The 15,857-nt window shown below is 34.7% G+C and overlaps 1 protein-coding gene across 5 annotated transcripts in view; it reads left to right on the top strand.

Moving 5' to 3' along the window:
- The first annotated feature begins 4,169 nt into the window (after positions 1-4,169).
- LOC133649596 (uncharacterized) overlaps positions 4,170-15,857 on the top strand; it is a 45,820-nt gene continuing 34,132 nt past the window's right edge. For all 5 annotated transcript variants that reach the window (XM_062046202.1, XM_062046201.1, XM_062046196.1 and 2 more), the window contains exon 1: positions 4,170-4,354. In XM_062046202.1, the coding sequence (XP_061902186.1) occupies positions 4,346-4,354 (9 nt within the window). In that variant the 5' untranslated portion in view covers positions 4,170-4,345. The remainder of the gene's footprint in view (positions 4,355-15,857) is intronic.

Below are 15,857 nucleotides of genomic sequence, written 5' to 3'. Positions count from 1 at the left end.
TGTGTTTGTTGTAGTTTAACTACAGTGTGTGTTTGTTGTTGTTTAACTACAGCGTGTGTTTGTTGTTGTTTAACTACAGTGTGTGACTGCTACTCTTTGTTGTTGTTTAACTACAGTGTGTGTTTGTTGTAGTTTAACTACAGTGTGTGTTTGTTGTTGTTTAACTACAGTGTGTGTTTGTTGTTGTTTAACTACAGTGTGTGTTTGTTGTTGTTTAACTACAGTGTGTGACTGCTACTCTTCGTTGTTGTTTAACTACAGTGTGTGTTTGTTGTTGTTTAACTACAGTGTGTGTTTGTTGTTGTTTAACTACAGTGTGTGTTTGTTGTTGTTTAACTACAGTGTGTGACTGCTACTCTTTGTTGTTGTTTAACTACAGCGTGTGTTTGTTGTTGTTTAACTACAGTGTGTGTTTGTTGTTGTTTAACTACAGTGTGTGTTTGTTGTTGTTTAACTACAGTGTGTGTTTGTTGTAGTTTAACTACAGTGTGTGTTTGTTGTTGTTTAACTACGGTGTGTGTTTGTTGTTGTTTAACTACAGTGTGTGTTTGTTGTTGTTTAACTACAGTGTGTGTTTGTTGTTGTTTAACTACAGTGTGTGACTGCTACTCTTTGTTGCTGTTTAACTACAGTGTGTGTTTGTTGTTGTTTAACTACAGTGTGTGACTGCTACTCTTTGTTGTTGTTTAACTACAGTGTGTGTTTGTTGTTGTTTAACTACAGTGTGTGACTGCTACTCTTTGTTGTTGTTTAACTACAGTGTGTGTTTGTTGTTGTTTAACCACAGTGTGTGACTACTACTCTTTGTTGTTGTTTAACTACAGTGTGTGTTTGTTGTTGTTTAACTACAGTGTGTGACTGCTACTCTTTGTTGTTGTTTAACTACAGTGTGTGTTTGTTGTTGTTTAACTACAGTGTGTGTTTGTTGTTGTTTAACTACAGTGTGTGTTTGTTGTAGTTTAACTACAGTGTGTGTTTGTTGTTGTTTAACTACAGTGTGTGTTTGTTGTTGTTTAACTACAGTGTGTGACTGCTACTCTTTGTTGTTGTTTAACTACAGTGTGTTTGTTGTTGTTTAACTACAGTGTGTGACTGCTACTCTTTGTTGTTGTTTAACTACAGTGTGTGTTTGTTGTTGTTTAACTACAGTGTGTGACTGCTACTCTTTGTTGTTGTTTAACTACAGTGTGTGTTTGTTGTTGTTTAACTACAGTGTGTGCTTGTTGTTGTTTAACCACAGTGTGTGACTACTACTGTTTGTTGTTGTTGTTTGTGTTGTGAAAGTGACTTTTGATCCCAATGACTTTTTAGCTGGTTAAATAAAGGAAGATGAAAATCAGTAAATAAATCAACAAGTGTAACTGCTGTGTGCCGCCAAGAAGCCACACACAGGCTGGATTGGATGATGTGGTTCTTTACTGGTAACTGCAATGAGTGATCATACACACAACAGGCTGGATTGGATGATGTGGTTCTTTACTGGCAGCTGCAATGAGTGATCATACACACAACAGGCTGGATTGGATGATGTGGTTCTTTACTGGTAGCTGCAATGAGTGATCATACACACAACAGGCTGGATTGGATGATGTGGTTCTTTACTGGTAGCTGCAATGAGTGATCATACACACAATATGTGGTTAGCACCTCCGCTGGTTTCCATGTCTACAGGGGGAAAATAATATCCACTTCAGTGCAAAATAGTAATACATCTGACGTGAGCAACAACCAATTCAAAAGGAAAATTCACCAATATAGCATTTCAACTGCTGTTAAATATCTGTGTAACTTACAATAAATCTCACGTTAGCTTTAGTGTCATTTATAATACTTTGCAGAGCAATATTAGGAGAAGCTTTTAAGTCCCATCTTAAAACTCATTTGTATACACTAGCCTTTAAATAGACCCCCCTTTTAGACCAGTTGATCTGCCGTTTCTTTTCTGCTCTGGCCCCCTCTTCCTCGTGGAGGGGAGGGGGGGGGGGGGGGTCAGGTTCGGTGGCCACGGATGAAGTGCTGGCTGTCCAAAGTCGGGACCTGGGGTGGACCGCTCGCCTGTGCATCGGTTGGGGACATCTCTGCGCTGCTGACCTGTCTCCGCTCGGGATGGTCTCCTGCTGGCCCCACTATGGACTGGACTCTCACTATTATGTTAGATCCACTATGGACTGGACTCTCACTATTATGTTAGATCCACTATGGACTGGACTCTCACTATTATGTTGGATACACTATGGACTGGACTCTCACTATTATGTTAGATCCACTATGGACTGGACTCTCACTATTATGTTAGATCCACTATGGACTGGACTCTCACTATTATGTTAGATCCACTATGGACTGGACTCTCACACTATTATGTTAGATCCACTATGGACTGGACTCTCACACTATTATGTTAAATCCACTATGGACTGGACTCTCACACTATTATGTTAGATCCACTATGGACTGGACTCTCACACTATTATGTTAGATCCACTATGGACTGGACTCTCACACTATTATGTTAGATCCACTATGGACTGGACTCTCACAATATTATGTTAGATCCACTATGGACTGGACTCTCACACTATTATGTTAGATCCACTATGGACTGAACTCTCACACTATTATGTTAGATCCACTATGGACTAAACTCTCACAATATTATGTTAGATCCACTATGGACTGGACTCTCACTATTATGTTAGATCCACTATGGACTGGACTCTCACTATTATGTTAGATCCACTATGGACTGAACTCTCACTATTATGTTAGATCCACTATGGACTGGACTCTCACACTATTATGTTAGATCCACTATGGACTGGGCTCTCACACTATTATGTTAGATCCACTATGGACTGGACTCTCACTATTATGTTAGATCCACTATGGACTGAACTCTCACTATTATGTTAGATCCACTATGGACTGGACTCTCACACTATTATGTTAGATCCACTATGGACTGGACTCTCACACTATTATGTTAGATCCACTATGGACTGGACTCTCACTATTATGTTAGATCCACTATGGACTGGACTCTCACTATTATGTTAGATCCACTATGGACTGGACTCTCACTATTATGTTAGATCCACTATGGACTGGACTCTCACTATTATGTTAGATCCACTATGGACTGGACTCTCACTATTATGTTAGATCCACTATGGACTGGACTCTCACTATTATGTTAGATCCACTATGGACTGGACTCTCACACTATTATGTTAGATCCACTATGGACTGGACTCTCTCACTATTATGTTAGATCCACTATGGACTGGACTCTCTCACTATTATGTTAGATCCACTATGGACTGGACTCTCACACTATTATGTTAGATCCACTATGGACTGGACTCTCACACTATTATGTTAGATCCACTATGGACTGGACTCTCACACTATTATGTTAGATCCACTATGGACTGGACTCTCACAATATTATGTTAGATCCACTGTGGACTGGACTCTCACTATTATGTTAGATCCACTATGGACTCTCCAAGGTTTCTCATTGTCCCATTGGGTTGAGTTTTTCCTTGCCCTGATGTGGGATCTGAGCCGAGGATGTGGTTGTGGCTTGTGCAGCCCTTTGAGACACTGGTGATTTAGGGCTATATGAATAAACTTTGATTGATGGATTGATATCAGACCGTGGCTTACCATTAGCAGAGTGCGGGAAGTCTGCTAACAGCTTCCTGTTTGCGGTCATATTTAAAGACTTTTAGGTACCAGCAGATGGCGCAATTGCATAACAAAACATTATACATATTTTAGCAGGAATTTCACTGAAATAATCAAAGTATTTCTTATACCCGTTACATAAGTAAATCATTATTTAATACATACCTTACAATTAAAGTTAATAAATCAATAAAGTTCTAATGAATACATAGTTAATTAGTTAAGTATCTAATTCAGTGATACTGATTGTTGTTCCTTTCATTGCAATGATGATAAAATATGACATTTAAAAGAAATAACATTTTAATCTAATGAATGTTTTTTATGTGTCTAAAAACCAAATCAAAGTTGCATCTAAAATTCGCAATAAACGACATAAAAAGTAACATTAAAACTATTTAGACGCTTTTTTTTTTTTATGACCCCCTGGAGTGAGTGCTCGTGACCTCATGAACGCGCGCGTACGGAGTGATGCACAATACGCATGCGCAGCACGCAATCAAATTGTTTGCGCCGGCGTCGCCTCCGATTAGCACATTAGCACAAGACTTGACCCTGAAAGTTGCTCCAAGAGGACAAAAGCCTCCAGCCGCCGAAGTCCAGGCTGCGTTGCAAGTGCGCCGACCTGGACAAGTGATGAACCAAAGCAGATACCATGGAGGAGGTAAACTATTGGACTTTTTTAGCGGCATCGTTACCTGTGCTAGCCAGGACTTGAATGACGTCACAGTTCTACTGCTTTTAGTCATTGCAAACAATAAACACAACAAAATGGTTAATACTGTTTTAGTTTATTGGTGTTGGGAACTATTCTCTGGATCAGGGGTCACCAACCTTTTTGAAAGCAAGAGCTACTTCTTGGGTACTGATTAATGCGAAGGGCTACCAGTTTGATACACACTTAAATAAATTGCCAGAAATAGCCAATTTGCTCAATTTACCTTTAACTCTATGTTATTATTAATAATTAATGATATTTACACTTAATTGAACGATTTAAAAGAGGAGAAAACACGAAACAAATGACAATTAAATTTTGAAACATAGTTTATCTTCAATTTCGACTCTTTAAAATTCAGATTAAAATTAAGATTAATTTTAGAATTTTGATGACATGTTTTAAATAGCTTAAAATCCAATCTACACTTTGTTAGAATATATAACAAATTGGACCAAGCTATATTTCTAACAAAGACAAATCATTATTTCTTCTAGATTTTCCAGAACAAAAATTTTAAAAGAAATTTAAAAGACTTTGAAATGAGATTTAAATTTGATTCTACAGATTTTCTAGATTTTCCAGAATAATTTTTTTGAATTTTAATCATAATAAGTTTGAAGAAATATTTCACAAATATTCTTCGTCGAAAAAACAGAAGCTAAAATGAAGAATTAAATTAAAATGTATTTATTATTCTTTACAATAAAAAAAATAAATTACTTGAACATTGATTTAAATTGTCAGGAAAGAAGAGGAAGGAATTTAAAAGGTAAAAAGGTATATGTGTTTAAAAATCCTAAAATCATTTTTAAGGTTGTATTTTTTCTCTAAAATTGTCTTTCTGAAAGTTATAAGAAGCAAAGTAAAAAAATTAATGAATTTATTTAAACAAGTTAAGACCAAGTCTTTAAAATATTTTCTTGGATTTTCAAATTCTATTTGAGTTTTGTCTCTCTTAGAATTAAAAATGTCGGGCAAAGCGAGACCAGCTTGCTAGTAAATAAATACAATTTAAAAAATAGAGGCAGCTCACTGGTAAGTGCTGCTATTTGAGCTATTTTTAGAACAGGCCAGCGGGCTACTCATCTGGTTCTTACGGGCTACCTGGTGCCCGCGGGCACCGCGTTGGTGACCCCTGGTGCATTTCTTATAAGAAAGGGTTAAATGACTTGCCATCACTTTTATTATGTGACATGAAATATGTGCCAAAGTGGAACATAGAGTAAGTGTCCTTTATTAAGTTATGTGACATGAAATATGTGCCAAACTGGAACATACAGTAAGTGTCCTTTATTAAGTTATGTGACATGAAATTTGTGCCAAACTGGAACATACAGTAAGTGTCCTTTATTAAGTTATGTGACATGAAATATGTGCCAAACTGGAACAGACAGTAAGTGTCCTTTATTAAGTTATTATGTGACATGAAATATGTGCCAAACTGGAATATACAGTAAGTCTCCTTTATTAAGTTATTATGTGACATGAAATGTGCCAAACTGGAACATACAGTAAGTGTCCTTTATTAAGTTATTATGTGACATGAAATATGTGCCAAATTGGAACATACAGTAAGTGTCCTTTATTAAGTTATGTGACATGAAATATGTGCCAAACTGGAACATACAGTAAGTGTCCTTTATTAAGTTATTATGTGACATGAAATATGTGCCAAACTGGAACATACAGTAAGTGTCCTTTATTAAGTTATTATGTGACATGAAATATGTGCCAAACTGGAACATACAGTAAGTGTCCTTTATTAAGTTATGTGACATGAAATATGTGCCAAACTGGAACATACAGGAAGTGTCCTTTATTAAGTTATTATGTGACATGAAATATGTGCCAAACTGGAACATACAGTAAGTAACCTTTATTAAGTCATTATGTGACATGAAATATGTGCCAAACTGGAACATACAGTAAGTGTCCTTTATTAAGTTATGTGACATGAAATATGTGCCAAACTGGAACATACAGTAAGTGTCCTTTATTAAGTTCTGTGACATGAAATATGTGCCAAACTGGAACATACAGTAAGTGTCCTTTATTAAGTTATGTGACATGAAATATGTGCCAAACTGGAACATACAGTAAGTGTCCTTTATTAAGTTATTATGTGACATGAAATATGTGCCAAACTGGAACATACAGTAAGTGTCCTTTGTTAAGTTATTATGTGACATGAAATATGTGCCACACTGGAACATACAGTAAGTGTCCTTTATTAAGTTATTATGTGACATGAAATATGTGCCAAACTGGAACATACAGTAAGTGTCCTTTATTAAGTCATTATGTGACATGAAATATGTGCCAAACTGGAACATACAGTAAGTGTCCTTTATTAAGTTATGTGACATGAAATATGTGCCAAACTGGAACATACAGTAAGTGTCCTTTATTAAGTTATGTGACATGAAATATGTGCCAAAGTGGAACATAGAGTAAGTGTCCTTTATTAAGTTATTATGTGACATGAAATATGTGCCAAACTGGAACATACAGTAAGTGTCCTTTATTAAGTTATTATGTGACATGAAATATGTGCCAAAGTGGAACATACAGTAAGTGTCCTTTATTAAGTTATTATGTGACATGAAATATGTGCCAAAGTGGAACATAGAGTAAGTGTCCTTTATTAAGTTATTATGTGATATGAAATATGTGCCAAACTGGAACATACAGTAAGTGTCCTTTATTAAGTTATTATGTGACATGAAATATGTGCCAAAGTGGAACATAGAGTAAGTGTCCTTTATTAAGTTATTATGTGATATGAAATATGTGCCAAACTGGAACATACAGTAAGTGTCCTTTATTAAGTTATTATGTGACATGAAATATGTGCCAAACTGGAACATACAGTAAGTGTCCTTTATTAAGTTATGTGACATGAAATATGTGCCAAACTGGAACATACAGTAAGTGTCCTTTATTAAGTTATTATGTGACATGAAATATGTGCCAAACTGGAACATACAGTAAGTGTCCTGTATTAAGTTAATATGTGACATGAAATATGTGCCAAACTGGAACATACAGTAAGTGTCCTTTATTAAGTTATGTGACATGAAATATGTGCCAAACTGGAACATACAGTAAGTGTCCTTTATTAAGTTATGTGACATGAAATATGTGCCAAACTGGAACATACAGTAAGTGTCCTTTATTAAGTTATTATGTGACATGAAATATGTGCCAAACTGGAACATACAGTAAGTGTCCTTTATTAAGTTATGTGACATGAAATATGTGCCAAACTGGAACATACAGTAAGTGTCCTTTATTAAGTTATGTGACATGAAATATGTGCCAAACTGGAACATACAGTAAGTGTCCTTTATTAAGTTATTATGTGACATGAAATATGTGCCAAACTGGAACATACAGTAAGTGTCCTTTATTAAGTTATTATGTGACATGAAATATGTGCCAAACTGGAACATACAGTAAGTGTCCTTTATTAAGTTATTATGTGACATGAAATATGTGCCAAACTGGAACATACAGTAAGTGTCCTTTATTAAGTTATTATGTGACATGAAATATGTGCCAAACTGGAACATACAGTAAGTGTCCTTTATTAAGTTATGTGACATGAAATATGTGCCAAACTGGAACATACAGTAAGTGTCCTTTATTAAGTTATTATGTGACATGAAATATGTGCCAAACTGGAACATACAGTAAGTGTCCTTTATTAAGTTATGTGACATGAAATATGTGCCAAACTGGAACATACAGTAAGTGTCCTTTATTAAGTTATTATGTGACATGAAATATGTGCCAAACTGGAACATACAGTAAGTGTCCTTTATTAAGTTATTATGTGACATGAAATATGTGCCAAACTGGAACATACAGTAAGTGTCCTTTATTAAGTTATGTGACATGAAATATGTGCCAAACTGGAACATACAGTAAGTGTCCTTTATTAAGTTATGTGACATGAAATATGTGCCAAACTGGAACATACAGTAAGTGTCCTTTATTAAGTTATGTGACATGAAATATGTGCCAAACTGGAACATACAGTAAGTGTCCTTTATTAAGTTATTATGTGACATGAAATATGTGCCAAAGTGGAACATACAGTAAGTGTCCTTTATTAAGTTATTATGTGACATGAAATATGTGCCAAAGTGGAACATACAGTAAATGTCCTTTATTAAGTTATGTGACATGAAATATGTGCCAAACTGGAACATACAGTAAGTGTCCTTTATTAAGTTATTATGTGACATGAAATATGTGCCAAAGTGGAACATACAGTAAGTGTCCTTTATTAAGTTATGTGACATGAAATATGTGCCAAAGTGGAACATACAGTGAGTGTCCTTTATTAAGTTATTATGTGACATGAAATATGTGCCAAAGTGGAACATAGAGTAAGTGTCCTTTATTAAGTTATTATGTGACATGAAATATGTGCCAAACTGCTACATACAGTAAGTGTCCTTTATTAAGTTATGTGACATGAAATATGTGCCAAAGTGGAACATACAGTAAGTGTCCTTTATTAAGTTATGTGACATGAAATATGTGCCAAACTGGAACATACAGTAAGTGTCCTTTATTAAGTTATGTGACATGAAATATGTGCCAAACTGGAACATACAGTAAGTGTCCTTTATTAAGTTATGTGACATGAAATATGTGCCAAACTGGAACATACAGTAAGTGTCCTTTATTAAGTTATTATGTGACATGAAATATGTGCCAAACTGGAACATACAGTAAGTGTCCTTTATTAAGTTATGTGACATGAAATATGTGCCAAACTGGAACATACAGTAAGTGTCCTTTATTAAGTTATTATGTGACATGAAATATGTGCCAAACTGGAACATACAGTAAGTGTCCTTTATTAAGTTATGTGACATGAAATATGTGCCAAACTGGAACATACAGTAAGTGTCCTTTATTAAGTTATTATGTGACATGAAATATGTGCCAAACTGGAACATACAGTAAGTGTCCTTTATTAAGTTATGTGACATGAAATATGTGCCAAACTGGAACATACAGTAAGTGTCCTTTATTAAGTTATGTGACATGAAATATGTGCCAAACTGGAACATACAGTAAGTGTCCTTTATTAAGTTATTATGTGACATGAAATATGTGCCAAACTGGAACATACAGTAAGTGTCCTTTATTAAGTTATGTGACATGAAATATGTGCCAAAGTGGAACATAGAGTAAGTGTCCTTTATTAAGTTATGTGACATGAAATATGTGCCAAACTGGAACATACAGTAAGTGTCCTTTATTAAGTTATTATGTGACATGAAATATGTGCCAAACTGGAACATACAGTAAGTGTCCTTTATTAAGTTATGTGACATGAAATATGTGCCAAACTGGAACATACAGTAAGTGTCCTTTATTAAGTTATTATGTGACATGAAATATGTGCCAAACTGGAACATACAGTAAGTGTCCTTTATTAAGTTATGTGACATGAAATATGTGCCAAACTGGAACATACAGTAAGTGTCCTTTATTAAGTTATTATGTGACATGAAATATGTGCCAAACTGGAACATACAGTAAGTGTCCTTTATTAAGTTATTATGTGACATGAAATATGTGCCAAACTGGAACATACAGTAAGTGTCCTTTATTAAGTTATGTGACATGAAATATGTGCCAAACTGGAACATACAGTAAGTGTCCTTTATTAAGTTATGTGACATGAAATATGTGCCAAACTGGAACATACAGTAAGTGTCCTTTATTAAGTTATGTGACATGAAATATGTGCCAAACTGGAACATACAGTAAGTGTCCTTTATTAAGTTATTATGTGACATGAAATATGTGCCAAAGTGGAACATACAGTAAGTGTCCTTTATTAAGTTATTATGTGACATGAAATATGTGCCAAAGTGGAACATACAGTAAATGTCCTTTATTAAGTTATGTGACATGAAATATGTGCCAAACTGGAACATACAGTAAGTGTCCTTTATTAAGTTATTATGTGACATGAAATATGTGCCAAAGTGGAACATACAGTAAGTGTCCTTTATTAAGTTATGTGACATGAAATATGTGCCAAAGTGGAACATACAGTGAGTGTCCTTTATTAAGTTATTATGTGACATGAAATATGTGCCAAAGTGGAACATAGAGTAAGTGTCCTTTATTAAGTTATTATGTGACATGAAATATGTGCCAAACTGCTACATACAGTAAGTGTCCTTTATTAAGTTATGTGACATGAAATATGTGCCAAAGTGGAACATACAGTAAGTGTCCTTTATTAAGTTATGTGACATGAAATATGTGCCAAACTGGAACATACAGTAAGTGTCCTTTATTAAGTTATGTGACATGAAATATGTGCCAAACTGGAACATACAGTAAGTGTCCTTTATTAAGTTATGTGACATGAAATATGTGCCAAACTGGAACATACAGTAAGTGTCCTTTATTAAGTTATTATGTGACATGAAATATGTGCCAAACTGGAACATACAGTAAGTGTCCTTTATTAAGTTATGTGACATGAAATATGTGCCAAACTGGAACATACAGTAAGTGTCCTTTATTAAGTTATTATGTGACATGAAATATGTGCCAAACTGGAACATACAGTAAGTGTCCTTTATTAAGTTATGTGACATGAAATATGTGCCAAACTGGAACATACAGTAAGTGTCCTTTATTAAGTTATTATGTGACATGAAATATGTGCCAAACTGGAACATACAGTAAGTGTCCTTTATTAAGTTATGTGACATGAAATATGTGCCAAACTGGAACATACAGTAAGTGTCCTTTATTAAGTTATGTGACATGAAATATGTGCCAAAGTGGAACATAGAGTAAGTGTCCTTTATTAAGTTATGTGACATGAAATATGTGCCAAACTGGAACATACAGTAAGTGTCCTTTATTAAGTTATTATGTGACATGAAATATGTGCCAAAGTGGAACATAGAGTAAGTGTCCATTATTAAGTTATGTGACATGAAATATGTGCCAAACTGGAACATACAGTAAGTGTCCTTTATTAAGTTATGTGACATGAAATATGTGCCAAACTGGAACATACAGTAAGTGTCCTTTATTAAGTTATTATGTGACATGAAATATGTGCCAAAGTGGAACATAGAGTAAGTGTCCATTATTAAGTTATGTGACATGAAATATGTGCCAAACTGGAACATACAGTAAGTGTACTTTATTAAGTTATTATGTGACATGAAATATGTGTCAAACTGGAACATACAGTAAGTGTCCTTAAGTTATGTGACATGAAATATGTGCCAAACTGGAACATACAGTAAGTGTCCTTTATTAACTTATGTGACATGAAATATGTGCCAAACTGGAGCATACAGTAAGTGTCCTTTATTAAGTTATGTGACATGAAATATGTGCCAAACTGGAACATAGAGTAAGTGTCCTTTATTAAGTTATTATGTGACATGAAATATGTGCCAAACTGGAACATACAGTAAGTGTCCTTTAATAAGTTATTATGTGACATGAAATATGTGCCAAACTGGAACATACAGTAAGTGTCCTTTATTAAGTTATTATGTGACATGAAATATGTGCCAAACTGGAACATACAGTAAGTGTCCTTTATTAAGTTATGTGACATGAAATATGTGCCAAAGTGGAACATACAGTAAGTGTCCTTTATTAAGTTATTATGTGACATGAAATATGTGCCAAACTGGAACATACAGTAAGTGTCCTTTATTAAGTTATTATGTGACATGAAATATGTGCCAAACTGGAACATACAGTAAGTGTCCTTTATTAAGTTATTATGTGACATGAAATATGTGCCAAAGTGGAACATACAGTAAGTGTCCTTTATTAAGTTATGTGACATGAAATATGTGCCAAAGTGGAACATACAGTAAGTGTCCTTTATTAAGTTATGTGACATGAAATATGTGCCAAACTGGAACATACAGTAAGTGTCCTTTATTAAGTTATGTGACATGAAATATGTGCCAAACTGGAACATAGAGTAAGTGTCCTTTATTAAGTTATGTGACATGAAATATGTGCCAAACTGGAACATACAGTAAGTGTCCTTTATTAAGTTATGTGACATGAAATATGTGCCAAACTGGAACATACAGTAAGTGTCCTTTATTAAGTTATTATGTGACATGAAATATGTGCCAAACTGGAACATACAGTAAGTGTCCTTTATTAAGTTATTATGTGACATGAAATATGTGCCAAAGTGGAACATACAGTAAGTGTCCTTTATTAAGTTATGTGACATGAAATATGTGCCAAAGTGGAACATACAGTAAGTGTCCTTTATTAAGTTATGTGACATGAAATATGTGCCAAAGTGGAACATACAGTAAGTGTCCTTTATTAAGTTATGTGACATGAAATATGTGCCAAACTGGAACATACAGTAAGTGTCCTTTATTAAGTTATTATGTGACATGAAATATGTGCCAAACTGGAACATACAGTAAGTGTCCTTTATTAAGTTATTATGTGACATGAAATATGTGCCAAAGTGGAACATACAGTAAGTATCCTTTATTAAGTTATTATGTGACATGAAATATGTGCCAAAGTGGAACATACAGTAAGTGTCCTTTATTAAGTTATTATGTGACATGAAATATGTGCCAAAGTGGAACATACAGTAAGTGTCCTTTATTAAGTTATTATGTGACATGAAATATGTGCCAAAGTGGAACATACAGTAAGTGTCCTTTATTAAGTTATTATGTGACATGAAATATGTGCCAAACTGGAACATACAGTAAGTGTCCTTTATTAAGTTATTATGTGACATGAAATATGTGCCAAACTGGAACATACAGTAAGTGTCCTTTATTAAGTTATTATGTGACGTGAAATATGTGCCAAACTGGAACATACAGTAAGTGTCCTTTATTAAGTTATGTGACATGAAATATGTGCCAAACTGGAACATACAGTAAGTGTCCTTTATTATGTGACATGAAATATGTGCCAAACTGGAACATACAGTAAGTGTCCTTTATTAAGTTATGTGACATGAAATATGTGCCAAACTGGAACATACAGTAAGTGTCCTTTATTAAGTTATGTGACATGAAATATGTGCCAAACTGGAACATACAGTAAGTGTCCTTAAGTCATTATGTGACATGAAATATGTGCCAAACTGGAACATACAGTAAGTGTCCTTTATTAAGTTATTATGTGACATGAAATATGTGCCAAACTGGAACATACAGTAAGTGTCCTTTATTAAGTTATTATGTGCCAAACTGGAACATACAGTAAGTGTCCTTTATTAAGTTATTATGTGACATGAAATATGTGCCAAACTGGAACATACAGTAAGTGTCCTTTATTAAGTTATGTGACATGAAATATGTGCCAACGTGGAACATACAGTAAGTGTCCTTTATTAAGTTATTATGTGACATGAAATATGTGCCAAAGTGGAACATACAGTAAGTGTCCTTTATTAAGTTATTATGTGACATGAAATATGTGCCAAACTGGAACATAGAGTAAGTGTCCTTTATTAAGTTATGTGACATGAAATATGTGCCAAACTGGAACATACAGTAAGTGTCCTTTATTAAGTTATTATGTGACATGAAATATGTGCCAAACTGGAACATACAGTAAGTGTCCTTTATTAAGTTATTATGTGACATGAAGTATGTGCCAAACTGGAACATACAGTAAGTGTCCTTTATTAAGTTATGTGACATGAAATATGTGCCAAAGTGGAACATACAGTAAGTGTCCTTTATTTAGTTATGTGACATGAAATATGTGCCAAACTGGAACATACAGTAAGTGTCCTTTATTAAGTTATTATGTGACATGAAATATGTGCCAAACTGGAACATACAGTAAGGGTCCTTTATTAAGTTATGTGACATGAAATATGTGCCAAAGTGGAACATACAGTAAGTGTCCTTTATTAAGTTATTATGTGACATGAAATATGTGCCAAACTGGAACATACAGTAAGTGTCCTTTATTAAGTTATTATGTGACATGAAATATGTGCCAAAGTGGAACATACAGTATGTGTCCTTTATTAAGTTATGTGACATGAAATATGTGCCAAACTGGAACATAGAGTAAGTGTCCTTTATTAAGTTATGTGACATGAAATATGTGCCAAACTGGAACATACAGTAAGAGTCCTTTATTAAGTTATGTGACATGAAATATGTGTCAAACTGGAACATACAGTAAGTGTCCTTTATTAAGTTATTATGTGACATGAAATATGTGCCAAACTGGAACATACAGTAAGTGTCCTTTATTAAGTTATGTGACATGAAATTTGTGCCAAATTGGAACATACAGTAAGTGTCCTTTATTAAGTTATGTGACATGAAATATGTGCCAAACTGGAACATACAGTAAGTGTCCTTTATTAAGTTATGTGACATGAAATATGTGCCAAACTGGAACATACAGTAAGTGTCCTTTATTAAGTTATTATGTGACATGAAATATGTGCCAAACTGGAACATACAGTAAGTGTCCTTTATTAAGTTATTATGTGACATGAAATATGTGCCAAACTGGAACATACAGTAAGTGTCCTTTATTAAGTTATTATGTGACATGAAATATGTGCCAAACTGGAACATAGAGTAAGTGTCCTTTATTAAGTTATGTGACATGAAATATGTGCCAAACTGGAACATACAGTAAGTGTCCTTTATTAAGTTATTATGTGACATGAAATATGTGCCAAACTGGAACATACAGTAAGTGTCCTTTATTAAGTTATTATGTGACATGAAATATGTGCCAAACTGGAACATAGAGTAAGTGTCCTAAAATGACGGTCTGATCTCACGGTGAGGTGTTATGATAAATAAATAAATGTGTTTAGTGTTCTGCTACATTTGCATGAAATCAACCCATTATTGAAGTAGACTGATCCATTTTATAATAGTCCGAATTGCGATGAATCTAAAAGGGACTATTTACCCCAGGTGTGCACCGCTCCGTATCTGCCGCTTGTTGATTGGCTGGCAGGCGAGGCAAGGGAAATGTGGAGAACTTTTTCTTCCCAGGCGTGTTGAGTGATAGAAGTGACAGACCAAGTTGTGTCTCCATTGTTTATTTTGGCCTAGACTCCGGCCTACAGACTGTACTGGAGGCTGATAGCACCATTGCAGTATTTCATTGATAGATTCTTTGGCGTACCACTAGATGGAGCCCGCGTGCCACACTTTGGGAATCACCACTCTCCAAATTGCAGCCCAGGGGCCGTGAGCTCAGTTTTTACTGGCCGGTAGCACATCCTAGGCGGAGGACACACATCTCGCATTCGGACGTGAAATAAAATAACGTGTGAGATCAGTCAGACACATTTTAGAACTGTCTGCATGACTTTATTTACAACAAATACATCGATTATTGACGTTTACTAATGGCTTCTATATCCGTCCATGTGCAATTGTGATGCATC

The sequence above is a fragment of the Entelurus aequoreus genome, linkage group LG05 (assembly GCF_033978785.1).
Source record: "Entelurus aequoreus isolate RoL-2023_Sb linkage group LG05, RoL_Eaeq_v1.1, whole genome shotgun sequence".
NCBI lineage: Eukaryota > Metazoa > Chordata > Actinopteri > Syngnathiformes > Syngnathidae > Entelurus > Entelurus aequoreus.
The sequence above is the reverse complement of the archived record's forward strand: the minus strand, read 5'-3'. Positions and strand labels throughout refer to the sequence as shown.